Genomic DNA, 15,806 nt, shown 5'->3' with positions numbered 1-15,806 from the left:
TCTTAGAATTCCAATAAAATCTGGAAGTGCACAATGAAGGGCAGGAATACAATTAGGGTGGCGGCAGCAATGAATCTATGGAAATGTGTTTTATTGAGGTCCAAAGTTGATACTGCATATCTTTTTCTTCAGTTGCATATAGGTGAGAAAAGCTCTGAGGGAAATGTCAGAGCTCTCCCTTTAGATCAGGGATGGGGAACAGATAGCCCTCCGATATGCTGTTTAACTCCAGATCCCATTGGCCCTAGCCATCATGTCAATGATTAGGGGTCATAGGGGTTGGTCCAACCCATTAAGCATGGATGATGGGAGTCAAAGTTCAGCAACATCTGGAGGGCCACACCTGTCCGACAGCATTTTTAAGAGGCGGGAACATAGGGATGGGAAACCTACATTGAATCCGGAGTGCTCTAGAAAGCTCCAGCTTTCTACACACACACACCCTGCACCGATTCCTGAAAGAAAGAATATATAAACAGGCATGCTAAGCTGAGACTTACAGGTACAGAGAAGTTATGTGGGCTGAAGCTGCTCCCAGGGATGGAATGGCTGTCAGTTCATTGTTATTCAGGTGCCTGGAAGAAACAAAGAACAATAATTTTAAAACCAAAAAGCAAAATGGTACCTATGCCAGCCCGTGAGAAAAACAATTTACAAAATCCCATTAGGCCAACACATTTATTATTATTATTATTTATTAAAATTGCATACCGCCCTTCATCCAAAGATCCCAGGGTGGTTTGCATCATCAAAATACAAAATACAAACACAAAATACATAATAAAACAGGCAGCCCTGTTTAGGGAAGCTTTTAATATTTGATCAATTATTGTATTTTAATATTTTGCTGGAAGTCGCCCAGAGTAGCTGGGGAAATCCAGCCAGATGGGTGGGGTATAAATAATTATTATTATTATTATTATTATTATTATTATTATTATTATTATTTCAAAACGAACCAATAACCTTCCTCCCAGATACACATTTAAAAAGCTATATAATGTTTAATCTACCCAAGGTCTGGTTGAAGAGAAAGGTTTTAATCTGGTGCCTTAAGATATGTAACAAAGGCGCCAAGACAAGCCTCCCTAGGGAGAACATTCCAGAAATGGGGAGCTACTGCAGAAAAGGCCCATCCTTGTGTTGCCACCCTCCGAGACCTCTCGTGGAGGCAGCAACCAAGATGTCATAAAATAATGCACAAGTTTTTGAGTACACAGAAATCATTGCATGTTTACATAATGAGCTAGGAGCCTTCTAGATTGGAATCATAGAATCATAGAGTTGGAAGAGACCACAAGGGCCACCCAGTCCAACCCCCTGCCAAGCAGGAAACACCATCAAAGCATTCTCGACATATGGCTGTCAAGCCTCTGCTTAAAGACCTCCAAAGGAGGAGACTCCCCCACACTTCTTGGCAGCAAATTCCACTGTCGAACAGCTCTTACGGTCAGGAAGTTCTTCCGAATGTTTAGGTGGAATCTTCTTTCTTGTAGTTTGATTAGGTTCATGGCCTGTCTATAGTCCAGTATCCAGTGCTTTCAGGGGCAACAAGATGCCTGTGGACCAGATGCACGGAAAGGTGAAGCTGAGCACAGCAGCCCTCTCCACTGGTATCCAGAAACATTACTGCTTCTGACCATGAAGGCAGAACACAGCCTTGCCCTCCAATCCTCTTCTAAAGTCATCCAAGTTGGTAGAGATCGCTGCCTCTTGTGGGAGCAAATTCCACAGCTTAACTATACACTCCGTGAAGAAGTACTGTCTTTTATCTCTCCCAGAGGTGGTCGTCCAACAGTGCAACCAAGGCTAATATGAAGAAGTACTTTTAGATGTCCTGAATCTTCCAACATGCAGCTTCACAGGATGTCCACGAGTTCTGAAGTTATGTGAAAAGGGGGGGGGGACTTCTCTCTCTCTCCACATTCTGCACGACATGCCTAATTTTATACACCTCTACCAAATCTCATCTTACTCACCTTCTCTCTAAACAAAAAAGCCCCAAGTGCTCTAACATTTCCTCACAGGGGAGTTGTTTACCCTCTAGCCTGGATGAAGGGATTCAGAGAACCTTTTTGCACACTATTATACACTATTGGTCGTAACTGCCCTGATGTGAATCTAAAAACAAGCAGCTCTGAAACGAGGTGTGCCCATTTGGCGAGCTTCAGATAGTCGTTTTGCTGTAAGGATGAAGCTCAGTTTCGGCTGCCATCATCATCAACAACCTGCGTTACCTTGAAGCCTTGATTATTTGCAGAAAACTATTCGTTTGGCGCTTCCTGTATCTTTGCGACTTTCCAGCCAAGTCTCTGCCAAGAACACTTGTAACAGAAACCCAGCTGCACATTCCATGCCTACTTCAGTTATTGCTAAGACATATTTATGGAACGGCAGCACATGCCAGGTCCCCATCAAGGGTGGCCAAACTGCAGGTCACGAGACACATTCAGCTCCCGGAGATTTCAGAGCACAGCTCCTGTTCCCATATTACCGGTATGCATGCAACCTTTCCTGTTTTTTAAAGGAGGGGAGAATTGCAACCCCATTTGGCATCCCACTCGTAAGCTTAATCAAAGGGCGAAGAATGTGTTTGAGTAGTAGTCACAAACTCTGTGGTACCTGACAGAAAATTCGGGTGGAGGTGGCTGGGGAGGGGGCTGTGTGACTAACTATTGGTGTACAGTGGTACCTTGGGTTACAAACACTTCGGGTTACAGACTCTGCTAACCCGGAAGTAGTACCTCAGGATGAGAACAGAAATTGTGTGGCAGCGGCAGCGGGAGGCCCCATTAGCTGAAGTGGTACCTCAGGTTAAGAACGGTTTCAGGTTAAGAACGGACCTCCAGAACGAATTAAGTTTGTAACCAGAGGTACCACTGTACATTGGAAGGCAAAAGAGATCAGAGAACCATGCCATCTAGCAATCTTCTCCACATGGCCTTTCCACACGTGGAGGAGTTCTTGTGCCCCCCTTCAAGTGTTATCCCATTGGCAGGTTTATGTGCCGAACCAGAACAAAAGCAACCTGCTTCGGGAGGCACCATGAGGAGGGGAGACAGATGAGAACTGGAACTGGGGTCTGAATGGGGAGGGAGGGTTAGGCCTGATTGCAGAAAGCAAAGTGTCTTGGGCCCAGGCCGGCTGCGTACAGTCGGTGTTGCTCTGCTTGCACCCCGTAAACATGCAATTTGAGACACTGACTTGAGCAACTTGAGTGTCAGAGTCTTCATGTTTAAAGTGCCCAACTATGACGCAAGCAGGCCCCTCCCTTTAAAATCCCCCTTGGTTTCAACAGGAGAGGTTGAAGCACAAGCTTAATTTTACCATCAGGGGGGAAATCAGTAGGGCTTAACACTGCACATGAGTCAAAGTCAGTCAATTTGAAGGTTGCAATCCAAAGCCCCATTGAACTAGCAGTACTTATTTCTGAGTAAACATGCATAGGATTCCAGTGCAAATCCTGCTTATTTCAAAGGGAAATGGGCATGTAAAACAATCGTGACTTTTTAAACGCTTCATTTCGGCTGTTACTCATCGCTCCAGTTGCAAGGGACGTGGGCTTCAATATATACAGGGCAATAACTGGTGAAATCTTAGGAACCCAGGAGATGGAAGGAACCAGTGTGGTGAGCCGCTGTGGTGTAGTGATTAAGCATTTGGGGCTAGAACCTGGGAGAGCAGAGTTCTAATCCCCACTCAGCCATGAAGCTCTCTGGGTGACCTTGGGCCAGTCCAACAAAGTTGTTGTGAGGATGAAACGGGGGAGAAGAAGAACCATGAATGCCACTTGGAAATCCTTGGATGAAAGGTGGAATATGTGTGTAATAAAATAAATAAACCAGAGTTTTCCCTTACAGCCAAGGGTGTCCACCACATATTTTGCGATATAGGTCCCATCGCCCCCTGAAAACGCTGGATGGCGATTAGGGGAGTTATGAGTCTAGAACAGGCATGTCAAACCTGCGGCCCTCCAGATGTTTTGGCCTACAACTCCCATGATCCCTAGCTAGCAGGACCAGTAGTTGGGGAAGATGGGAATTGTAGCCCAAAACATCTGGAGGGCCGCAGGTTTGACATGCCTGGTCTAGAACATCTGGAGGACACCAGGTTGGGGAAGGCAGCCTGCTCCAATTGGCAGCAGCACTCTGGGATCTCAGGGAGAAGAAATGACCTGGGACCTTCTGGATGCAAGGCACAAGCCCTTGTACACGTGCTGCAGTCCATTTTCAAAAACAAACTACAGTCGTACCTTGGAAGTCAAACGGAATCTGTTCCGGAAGTCCATTCAACTTCCAAAATGTTTGGAAACCAAAGCTCCTGCAGCCAATCAGAAGCCGTGGAACGTCCCCGTCAGATGTTTGGCTTCCAAAGAAAGTTTGGGAACCGGAACACTCACTTCTGGATTTTGATCATTCGGGAGCTGAAAAGTACGAGTACCAAGGCGTTCGACAGCCGAAGTACAACTGTAATAAGTTTGAAATATGCTTATTTGCCATTGGAATCTATTTGTCTCAATCAGGAATTCTTTTTGTACAGGCCTCCACATTCACAACCAAATGTTCGTGCAAAGCTGTATCTCCTTGTCTTTAGGTAAAAGGCTGAAATAAGCTATATATTTAAAAATCCTGTTAAGAAAATAAACTTCTGGAAATGATTTGAAGATATTTGCATTCAAACAAAGACAAACTAGGATTATGTAAGGGGTGTGCGTGGAATGACTGAATGAATATGCAACTCTTTTCTAAAGGGGTGTGTGTGTGTGTGTGCAGAATTTGTTAAGACAGAAGCTTCACAACTTGTCATTCCATTGCTACGCTACCAGACAGAAGAGAACACCCTCTCTTAAAAAGCAGAGACATCACCTTGCCGACAAAGGTCCGTATAGTTAAAGCTATGGTTTTCCCAGTAGTGATGTATGGAAGTGAGAGCTGGACCATAAAGAAGGCTGATCGCCGAAGAATTGATGCTTTTGAATTATGGTGCTGGAGGAGACTCTTGAGAGTCCCATGGACTGCAAGGAGATCAAACCTATCCATTCTTAAGGAAATCAGCCCTGAGTGCTCCCTGGAAGGACAGATCGTGAAGCTCAGGCTCCAATACTTTGGCCACCTCATGAGAAGAGAAGAATCCTTGGAAAAGACCCTGATGTTGGGAAAGATTGAGGGCACTAGGAGAAGGGGACGACAGAGGACAAGATGGTTGGACAGTGTTCTCGAAGCTACGAACATGAGTTTGACGAAATTGCGGGAGGCAGTGCAAGACAGGAGTGCCTGGCGTGCTATGGTCCATGGGGTCACGAAGAGTCGGACACGACTAAACGACTAAACAACAACACAGCATTCAAACAAAGACAAACTAGGATTATGTAAGGGGTGTGCGTGGAATGACTGAATGAATATGCAACTCTTTTCTACAGGTGTGTGTGTGTGTGTGCAGAATTTGTTAAGACAGAAGCTTCACAACTTGTCATTCCATTGCTACGCTACCAGACAGAAGAGAACATCCTCTCAGTGGCACAGGATTTAAATTCTGTCAGTGAGTGGAGTGAAAGCTGATCTGGGTCACATAGCATGCTCTGTTCTTGGTTTAAAAACCCCTTGTTTGTGTGTCGAATTAGTCAATTAATTACCATAATAACAGTTGCTTGTCTGGCAGACTGAAAATTGCCTAAATTTCCTGGCCTTCACCCTCAGACCAGCAATTAGGGAGAGCAGCAGTGGGGGGAATCAAGAGGAAATATTTTGACTTTGTGCCTCAGAATGTTTTAGAGCTTCTGATTCTAACAAGGAAATGCATAATTGGTTCTCATTTATTTGCCCTTTAGGTTTTCAGATCAGCATAGCTTAAAAGTTGTTTGTTTGGATTTATGGCTCACGATATCCTAAAAGCTCCAGGGAGATAAGTCTGAAGAAAGAGAGAATGAAGGCCTCATGTAAACAAATTTCAAGTCTCTTTCCCCCTAATCTCTTTAAAACAAGCATGCCCAGATGCTTAGAAAGTTAAGGCAATCTAAATCTGTTTTAGTATTTTAACTATCATACGGTTGAAAGTGTGGTTGTGATTTTTTTCTTGATTTTATTTTTTTTATCTTTATGGAAACTGCTTTGAGGGGTTTTTTTAACAATCAAGGGTGTGTAAATTTTATGTAACAAACAAACAAATAACTCCCTCAGAAGCTCGGTGCTTAAAAAGCACTGCATTCATTTTATGAAATAAATAACAAACAAATAAATCCTTCAGAAACTTAGCATTCAAAAGTCCTGCTTGGGATATCAAAATGGGCTTGTGCTTAATGCGAACCAATTCTTCTAAGTCAAGGAAACTGCCCCAAGAACCGCACACAGGAATAGTGCACAGTGTCCCGAACCATGTAACTAATTTTCAGTAATTGCTCAAATAATGTTTTAAATACATAGAATCATAGAATCAAAGAGTTGGAAGAGACCACAAGGGCGATCCAGTCCAACCCCCTGCCAAGCAGGAAACATCGCTGCTTCAATCCAGCTCTCCCTTGCAGGTGTATGCATTATACATTCTGCGGCATGAAGCATAATTAAACCATGGAATTCAATCCGACAAGAGTCAGTACTGGCCAGCGACTCGGATGGCTTTTAAATAAAGAGGATTAAACAATTTTACTGAGGAGGAGGTTATCGATGGCTATGTTCTACCTCCGCTGCCAAAGGTAGTGGGACTCTAAATACTGGTTACTAGGAAGTGTGTGATGTTGCAATAAGGCTCTGCTTGCGGGCTTTCCACAAGCATGAGCTTGGCCACTACAAGACCAGTGTGGCTAACTAGATGGTCCAGCAGCCTGATGCAGCTCCTCTGGCCATATAGACATCCTTGTCTGTGAAAAGGAGCAACTGTGCACAAAGGGGTACACAAACACACACACACACACACACACACACACACACACACACAATCAAAATATATGGGGAACCTTGTTTGTGGAGGAGCTCCAGAGGCACTTCTGGCTGGGACAAACAGCTGCATTCATGGAGGCTACAGAAGTGGAGAGGATTTTAGTTGCGTCTGACAAACAGGAGAATGGTGGTGCAGGGCATGGGGGGGGGGTCGGTCTGCAGTTTTGTCAGAACTTGGCAATCTCCCATATATCCTAGAGCTTGGGCCACGAAAACAAACGGTTTCAAGACCTCGGTTGTTATTTTACTTTGTTCCAACAAGACATTTTGTTGTAAAGTGCGTTGGGCAAGTGGCTTTGGCATCTGGTCTCCAATGTCCCTCAAAAAAAAAAAAAAAAACCTAACACACGTGCGCAAGCAAGCAAAGGTGACCACTAGCCATCTGGCTGGAAGCTGTCTTCTCTAGCCCCTTTGATCGTGCTCCTCTGTGCGGTAAAGAAGGGGAGGTGGGAGTGCCACTCAGTATAAAATATTTACAGCCCAGTTGCCAGGCTAATGTCATGCTGAAATGGATCCTGCTCAAAAATAGCACAGTTCTCTTGAGGATTCGCTGAAAGGCACTTAGATTTATTTATTTATTTTTACTCTCTCTCTCTTTTTGTTGTAAAAAGAGAAATGTTTGGGAAAGAAGCTTTACTCAATTTGCTACTCATTTCTTTTAAAAATTTGATAGCAGAAAATCAAATCTCTCTCTCTCTCTCTCTCTCTCTCTCTCTCTATATATATATATATATGAACAAGCATGTTTTTTTCTGATCTATGAAACAGAACACTGTACTTCCTTACGCTAGAACCCCATATTACCGCCATACAGGAGTACTACGGCAAAGACAATTACCTCCACAGTCAGGTGACTGACACACTGACACACACACTGACACACACACACACACACACACACACACACACACACACCGGTCCTGTAATGTTCAGGAAGGCTTCCTATGCTGCACATCAATGGCTGTCAAAACTTGGCTTGCGCCCCTCTGGAAGCTGTTGGGACTTCCAGCTCCCATCTGCCTCACCCAGAAAGGCCAATGGTCTGGAATGATGGGAGCTGCAGCCCACCAACATCTGCAGGGATGCAGGTTCCCCATCCCTGCGTAAGGGATCCTAAAGGTGACAGGGGAGAGGCGGCAAGAGCTCAACATGCGGGTGTCGAATTTAAGTGGCCTCCCTGGGTCATGGGCAATGTGTCTATGGTGGTTTGGCAGCACCTCTCCAAAGTTTCAGGCAGGAGGTTTTTAAGCAGAGGTTTGGGTGGCCATCTGCCATAGATGCTTCAGTTGAGATTCCTGCATTGCAGGGGGTTGGACTAGATGTCCCTCAGGGTCCCTTCCAAGTCTACAATCCTACGATTCTATGACATTCCCAGACCTACTTGGGGCTGTCAGAGATTGAACCTGAAACCTCCTGCATGCAAGGCAATTGCTCTGCCACTGAGCTACAGCCCTTCCCTAATGCCTTTTTTCACAGCCTTCCACCTGAATGTAAGCTACAGTAAGAGAAATGGACCAAGATCCGGTATGGGAATAAACTTTTACAAGCAAACTTAACATTTCTCTTTTCTTTCCTGGCTTCCACTACCACAAACTGGTGCCAAAGCAATCTTTCCACCACGCTACTAAACCCAAAATCTCCACCTTGTCTCGCAGACGAGCAAACACAAGGTGGGAGGAGAACGAGTTAATAATTCTGTAGTACAGTACACTACATCTTTGTTTCCCCGAGAGATTTGGGGCGGGGGGGGGGGGAGGTTAGCATCAGATGTCACAGCTGAGCCCATTCCGCCTTGCCAGATGAAAGTGTATCCACACAGCCAGGTGTGGTTACCTGAACTACTCTGGCTAATTCCAACTATGAAATGCACAGGCAAGAGTGGGGAAGAGACAAAAGGAGGCAGACAAAACATCAATGATTTCCAATAAATGCATTGCGGTTTAATTGAGATGTTGTGTTCCGCTAATTGACTGCTTAATTAAAAAAGAAAAAGCACACAGGTACAGTATGAAAGAAAAACAATGGCTCAGATTTAATCTGCTGATGCAAGCTAGCAATACAATGAATGCATGTCATGGGAAAGTATACATTTTGCTACTGCCATCCCAGCCAGAATCGAAGTGAAGGCTGGGGGACCGGGGGGGGGGGGGAGAGAGAGAGAGAGAGAAGCCAAGATTAAAGTCCTTTCTGAAGGAAATACTTACACTTCCCGTAGGTTTGGCAGGTTAGAGAAATCAGAAGGATCAATCTCCGTCAACTTGTTGTGGCTCAGGTTTCTGTTAAAAAGAAAGAGACAGTCGAATCAGCATACCTGGCAGTCACTTCACTCAGCAAAATGTGGCAATCTTAATTATTAAGGGCTTACACTGCAAGATTAGTTAGCAGTGTTTTATATACGGGCATTTACCTGTGAGTGCACAGAGAAGGGAAATGCAACTCTCTGCTCACTAGATTGGTCCTGCTACAGAACAGGTGGAGAAGCAGGCTCCGTTATTTGAAACCGGTTCAATACCCAGCCACCTAAAGCTAAGCCTAACATTTAAAAAAAGTCTTTATGGCTCTCTCCAAAAAGATGCTCAAGTCTCTCACCGAAGGGAGCATGATCATGCAACTGTGAAGCTGCCGAGAGCATAATGACATAAGAAGATAGCTCAGTCGTAGAGCATCCGTCTTGCAAGCATAAGGTCCTGGGTTCAATCCCCAGTACCTCTGGGTAAGGCAGGGAATGTCCCCAACTCTGGAAAGCTGTTGCCAGTTTGTGTCAACAATGCAGACCAGTGCTCTTACTCAATATATGGCAGCTTCCTATGTTCCTAAGAGTCCTTCTAGTCCAGCAACTTACTACCAAAAGTGGTCATCCTAAAGCTTTTAGGAGGTTCAAGGAGGTCTTTGCCTCCCACACTGGTAACTGGTATTGAAAGGCTGACTTCCTCTGAATGAAATTCCATTTAGCTACCATGGCAGATAGCCCTTGATAGACGTATTTGTGGACTGTTTACCTATTGCCGTGTATGACAATGGGGTCAACCCAGAGCAAGACCTTCTGGGAAGATCTTAAAAACCAGCCTTTGGTGAAGGACTTTGTCAAAGGTTTTCAACAAGTCCACAAATATGTCTACCAGATCACCCCTTCTACGCAGAAGAACTCCAAAAGGTTGGAGAGGCAGGGATTTCCTTTGCAAAAGCCATGTGGATTCTTTCCCAGCATGATGTTTCTTCTATGTACTTAAAAATTCTTGTTTTAATAATGCTTTCCATCATTTACCCAGGACAGACATCATACAAAACAGGCTTGCAATTTCCAGGCTCTCTGCAAATCCCCCTTTTAAAATTGGTGTTACACTGGCAATTTTCCAGCGCTCCATCAAGGAGACCAATTTTTGTGATGGCCGCATATTTTTGTTAGAACATCAGCTATTTCCCATCTGCGTTCCTTAAGAAGTGTTGACCGGGTGATGAGTCCATTTAACTTCAGGTCATCATCTCCAGCGGGGAGGGGGGAGTCGGCCAGACATGCATCAAACTTCTACCACAATGAAGACCAAAGGCAAAGGTGTAAACTACATGATTTCGCTGTCAGAGCATAGCATGCAGGAGATACTGAAAGAGTGTCACCATCTAGCTTAAAGACAGCAGGCATACAGGAAAAGATTCTCATCAGTATGCTGGCACCAACCAGAATTTTGCTCCCTATCTATCTATCTATTTATCTATCTATATTAAAAGCTGCACGATCATGACATGAGACAAAGATTGAGCCACTCTTAATTTCAACACTATACTGTAATGAATTTCAACTGTAACGGGCTTGGGCACAGGTGAAGGGTGCTAATGTTAGCTCTGAAAGACCACCGTGCATGCAGTTCAGTCTATGAATCAATGCAATCCTATGTCTGTAATTACTTAGAAGTGAATCCCCCTGTGTCCAGTGCTGCTTACTCAAAGATGAGTGTTTAATACAAGCATTTGACTCAAAGGATAGCCAACATTATTCCCTTCCAGATGATCTTGGACTCCATCTCCCAGCCAGCATGGCAAATAGTGAAAGATGATGGGAGTTGTAGTCCAACAGCATCTGGAAGCTACCACACGAACTACTCCTGCAACTTGTTGTGCCACCCTCTAGAATTCGTACCCAAGGTTAATTCCCTCCCCCCACCTCAATTAACTTGGTCAGCCATAACAAAAGCTAGAGCTAAGATTTCCAAAGGAAAGGCTTTTAATTCCACCAGGCAAAGAGTGGTTGCTATCCCCCAGCAGCCTCTCTTGCGTGTACTTTCAAGTCAGTCCCTTTTCTCCACCTTCTACTTCCTTTTTGTCTGGCCAGTGACAGCATAACTTCAGATTTTTTGTTAAGTGTGACATGCTGAGCCAGTCTTATTCCCCCTGGTATGAAACAATAAATCCTTGTAGACTAGGGCAGCAGGAAAAAAAATAGAGCAACAAGGATGATTGAAAGCAAGGTTAAGGGATAAGCAACTAGCTTCAGAATTAGATATCTTCAGAACTGATAAACTTAAGGTGTTTTGCAAAATGTTGATCCACCAGAATGAAATGTAAAGTAGACTGCAGTGTAATCTTGCATTATGCCTTCTTCACCCTCCATTTCTGCCTTCTGATGACAACTTATCAAGTGCAGGAAACAAATGTGCATATCTTGCGTTATTTAAAAAATATATAATACCCCAGGTGCCAAACAGTGGGTGCTGCTGCTGTTGTTTTAAATCACATTGCAATGGAAATCCATTACACTAGCATTAATGCCAGAAGCTGGCTCAAGGCACAGGATTTATGCATGTCATTCCCCCCTCCCCCCATCCCATCCATACTTCTTGTAAAGGACTAGGTTTCCTCTCTAGGCCGGAAGCAGGCAGCACTATTATGGCCAACTGGATCAGGTCAAAGGCCCCTCTAGTCCAGCATTCTGTTCTCACAGTGGCCAACCAGATGCATGTGGGAAGACCACCAAAAGGACTTGAGCACAACAGCACTTTCTCCAGCAACTGGTTTACAAAGCCATAGTACAGTCGTACCTCATGTTGCGTCCGCTGCGGGTTGCGATTTTCCAGGTTACGAACGCGGCAGACCCAGAAGTGTTTACTTCCGGGTTTCACCACACGCGCATGCACAGAAGCGTTCTGCGCGCTTCGCAAAAGCGCCGCTCGGGTTGTGGACTTTTCGGGGTGCAAACGGCACCCCGGAATGGATCGGGTCCACAACCCGAGGTACCACTGTACCTCTGACAGTGGAGGTAGAACACTTACACGATGGGCCTAGCAGAATTTAGAGAAATTTCTATACTAACAAAAGATAAAGGTAAAGGTAAAGGGACCCCTGACCATTAGGTCCAGTCGTGACCGACTCTGGGGTTGCGCGCTCATCTCGCATTATTGGCCGAGGGAGCCGGCGTACAGCTTCCAGGTCATGTGGCCAGCATGACAAAGCCGCTTCTGGCAAACCAGAGCAGCACATGGAAACGCCGTTTACCTTCCCGCTGTAGCGGTTCCTATTTATCTACTTGCATTTTGATGTGCTTTCGAACTGCTAGGTTGGCAGGAGCTGGGACCAAGCAACGGGAGCTCACCCCGTCACAGGGATTCGAACCGCCGACCTTCTGATCAGCAAGCCCTAGGCTCAGTGGTTTAACGACAGCGCCACCTGGGTCCCTATACTAACAAAAGATACCCGATTGCTAATGCTCTCCAAGGTGCTTTGAAAACTAAATCAATACATCCCAAGAAACGAGAGTGAACAAAAAACGCAATTTATTCAGATTACGATGACAAAGAATGCCTTCCTCAAATGCATATGCATACAGCGCAAAGTCAAGTCTGAGCTCGTCAAAGAGGGAAATGGGCAGGTAAGGGAGCATATCAGCCCTGGAGTCAATATTTCTCCCCAAAAGAATGCACAACATGAGCACAGAGTGAGACACACTTGTGTAAGTAACAGCAGATGTTCCAAGAGTTGCAATTTCATTCATATGTCTCACAGATCTGAATGACTTCATTAAGTTCCAAGGTTCTAAAAGAAACAGAAATGTTTGTCTGTTCCCATAAAAAAAGGTGGAGGGGCTTCTTTATTCATTTGCCTACTTATATACAGTATTACTAAAGTTAGTTGTCCTGATCTCAGTTAGAACACTCCGGGTAGGGGAAATAACAATCCTAAAGCAAAGCAGTAAAAAACATCAAATTAAGCCTCCCAGTTCCAGGTTCTAGTGGGAATAAAAAATGGGAATAAAATAGTGGCATGGCTGAAAAGGATCCTTGGAAGAAAAAGACTGTCATACCTTTCTGCAGAATTTCTACATAAAATTATGCCAATAACAAAAGAGCTAATTCTATATGCCCTGTATTCCTATTAACAATTACAGTATGAGATGAATTTATCTCCTTTCATTTGAAGACAACCACGAAGTCAATGCAGCATGTAGACACACACAAATCTCAAATCTTGTATTTCTTGTACAAAATGCATGGATCCATAAAGTCACAGTTCTATTGGATTTTTTTTTAACTCAACAAGTTGAAGGTTTCATCAGATTAGCTCACAGACATGTACCCAGTCATTTGCTAATTCAGCACACTTTATCCAAAACTTTTTGGCACCTTTTGCTAACAGAAGAGAGACAGCAAAAGGGGAGGGGGGAAAGCCTAGGAATGTCTGTTAATGCCAAACGCAGCTTCCATTAAACACTTTGTCAGCCTTTGTCCTAACACAACTTTTCACCGTTTCACACACAAAAGGAACCAAAGGGCTCTTGAACAATCAAAATCTCGCAATAGAAATTCCTCTGGCTAATCTGTCGAAAGATAGCTGCCTAGTCTGCAGCTTTACTGAATAGGCACCCCACCCAACCCCAAAAAACAATCTCTTGCAGATGCTTTAAGCATGGCAAAACAGAGCACTGTGCACACATGGCTGGATCTGAATGGAACAAGGGAGGGGAAGTTGCTGAGTTGCTTATGAAGGGACAAGTGCATAGTGGAAAGCCAACAAGAACCCCTTCTTGGAAAAGCTTTTTTTTCAAACAGACTGTGGCTGAACGTCAAGCCTATTAAACCCGTTCACAGATTCTGAGAGGCCAGATATGAATTCCCTTTCCCACTCCCTACTGCAGGGTAAAATCGGAAAAGGGGAAACTGTAGGGAAAGCAAGCATGCCTTTGTCAATTGGGGGGGGGGGGAGTGCAGCATACAGAAGTCAAACAAGCTACCCTCAAAAAGTTTCCTAAAATGATTCTATGTGCAGAATTCAAGACAGATCTGCTCATGGGGAGAAGTTACCTAATTTGGCCAAATCTGAATTGTTGGAAATTGCAGGGTAACAAGAAAAGAATTGGTGCTCAATACATTTTAGACCCTAACATTGGTTAGAAGTTACATCACGTAATCAGGTACATGAAATAGCAAGGCTGGTGGAAGTTCGCCTTAGAAAATAAACTTGCTGCTTTTCCTCTTCCCCCAATATCCTGCAATGCACTTTCCTGCGGTTTCCTGCATTTCTACTAGCCAGCTCAGTGCTTAAACGCTAATCCCACAATAAACAGTTGCACACTGATTACAAGAAAAAAAGGGACTCAGCACAAAACTGGACTCTCCTTTTTTTTGTATTAAACATGTAACTATGGATCCAAGCATAGAAGAGGGCAGTGAGATGGCATTGGCTGCCTCACCCCTCGGTAGCTGCACATTGAGCACGAAATAAAGAATAAAAAACTGATCAGCATCTTATCCAACCCAGCAGAGGTCCTGTCATTCTTAAACTGGTTCAGGAACTTTGGGGCTGGAGAACAATAAAGTCTATGGATAAAATGACTTCCTCCAGTCTAGTCCTGTGGAATGAATCCACAACCAGAGCTTCTGAAAGCCTGTGTTGAAGTAGAGTTAATGCTTCACTTTTTACTAACAAAATATCCCTGAATATGTGGATGGCAAAGCAAGAAAGAAGTTTCAGTTCCACCCATTGTCCTGCTTCATATACCGTATATACTCGAGTGTAAGCCGACCCGAATATAAGCCGAGGGTGGGAAATGCAGCAGCTACTAGTAAATTTCAAAAATAAAAATAAATACCATCCTGTGCCTTTCCCAGCTGTCGGCGGCGGGGGGGGGGGGGGGAGAGAGAGAAAAGCAGCGAGGAAGGATCCCATCCTCGCCGCTTCTCCCTCCCCGCCACCTCGCACAGAGCAGGCATAGGATGGGGGTTCAGAGACTCGCTTCTCCGAACCCCCCGTCCTGTGCCTTTCTCCGCCGCCCGCCTCACTCGAGTATAAGACATGGGCAAGGCTTATACTCAAATATATATGGTAGTCCTTTCCCAGTATCCTACAGGATTCTCTCTCTCCCCCCCCCCTGGCCTTTTCCATATCTGATTCATTTTCTCTTCCACTTTTCAGAGGATTAAAAAAGTACGGTAAGTGTTTGGGACTGTATTATTAAAACAGCACATAGTTCAGCTATGAAACTTACTGCCACAGGACGGTAATCAAAGATGGTCACCAAAATGCAGACTTAGGGCAGATCCATACCTTACATTTAAAGCACATTCCCATGTAGCTTGCCTCACCACCCCCAAGCTACAATTCCTAGGAAGCCTTAAGAAACTAGGTCCCTGGCTTCTTTGGGGGAAGATGTACTTTAAACATGTTTTGAGTGCACTTTAAATGTATGGTGCGAAACACCCCAAATTCCTGGAGGATAAGGCCTCAATGATTACTTGTCACAATAGCTAAAAGGCTGCCGGACTAAATTGACCTTAGGTCTGATCTGGCAGAGCTTGTTTAGAGGAAGCTGTCTTATACACACTTAGACCACTGGTCCGTCTAGCTGCATGGGTCCATCTTGTCAACACTGACTGAAAACAGATCTTC

At 44.5% G+C, this 15,806-nt stretch overlaps 1 protein-coding gene across 1 annotated transcript in view; it reads right to left on the bottom strand.

Moving 5' to 3' along the window:
* The window catches only part of LRIG1 (leucine rich repeats and immunoglobulin like domains 1), a 130,945-nt gene that overhangs the window by 63,894 nt on the left and 51,245 nt on the right, over positions 1-15,806 (bottom strand). Inside the window, exons 2-3 of the mRNA XM_060271328.2 lie at positions 9,137-9,208; positions 501-575 (exon numbers count right to left, since the gene is read on the bottom strand). Coding sequence (XP_060127311.1) covers positions 501-575; positions 9,137-9,208 — 147 coding nt within the window. The remainder of the gene's footprint in view (positions 1-500; positions 576-9,136; positions 9,209-15,806) is intronic.

Source organism: Zootoca vivipara, chromosome 2 (assembly GCF_965207765.1).
Source record: "Zootoca vivipara chromosome 2, rZooViv2.hap1.1, whole genome shotgun sequence".
In the NCBI taxonomy this organism is placed as follows: domain Eukaryota; kingdom Metazoa; phylum Chordata; class Lepidosauria; order Squamata; family Lacertidae; genus Zootoca; species Zootoca vivipara.
This window is presented reverse-complemented; position numbering and strand designations above follow the sequence as displayed.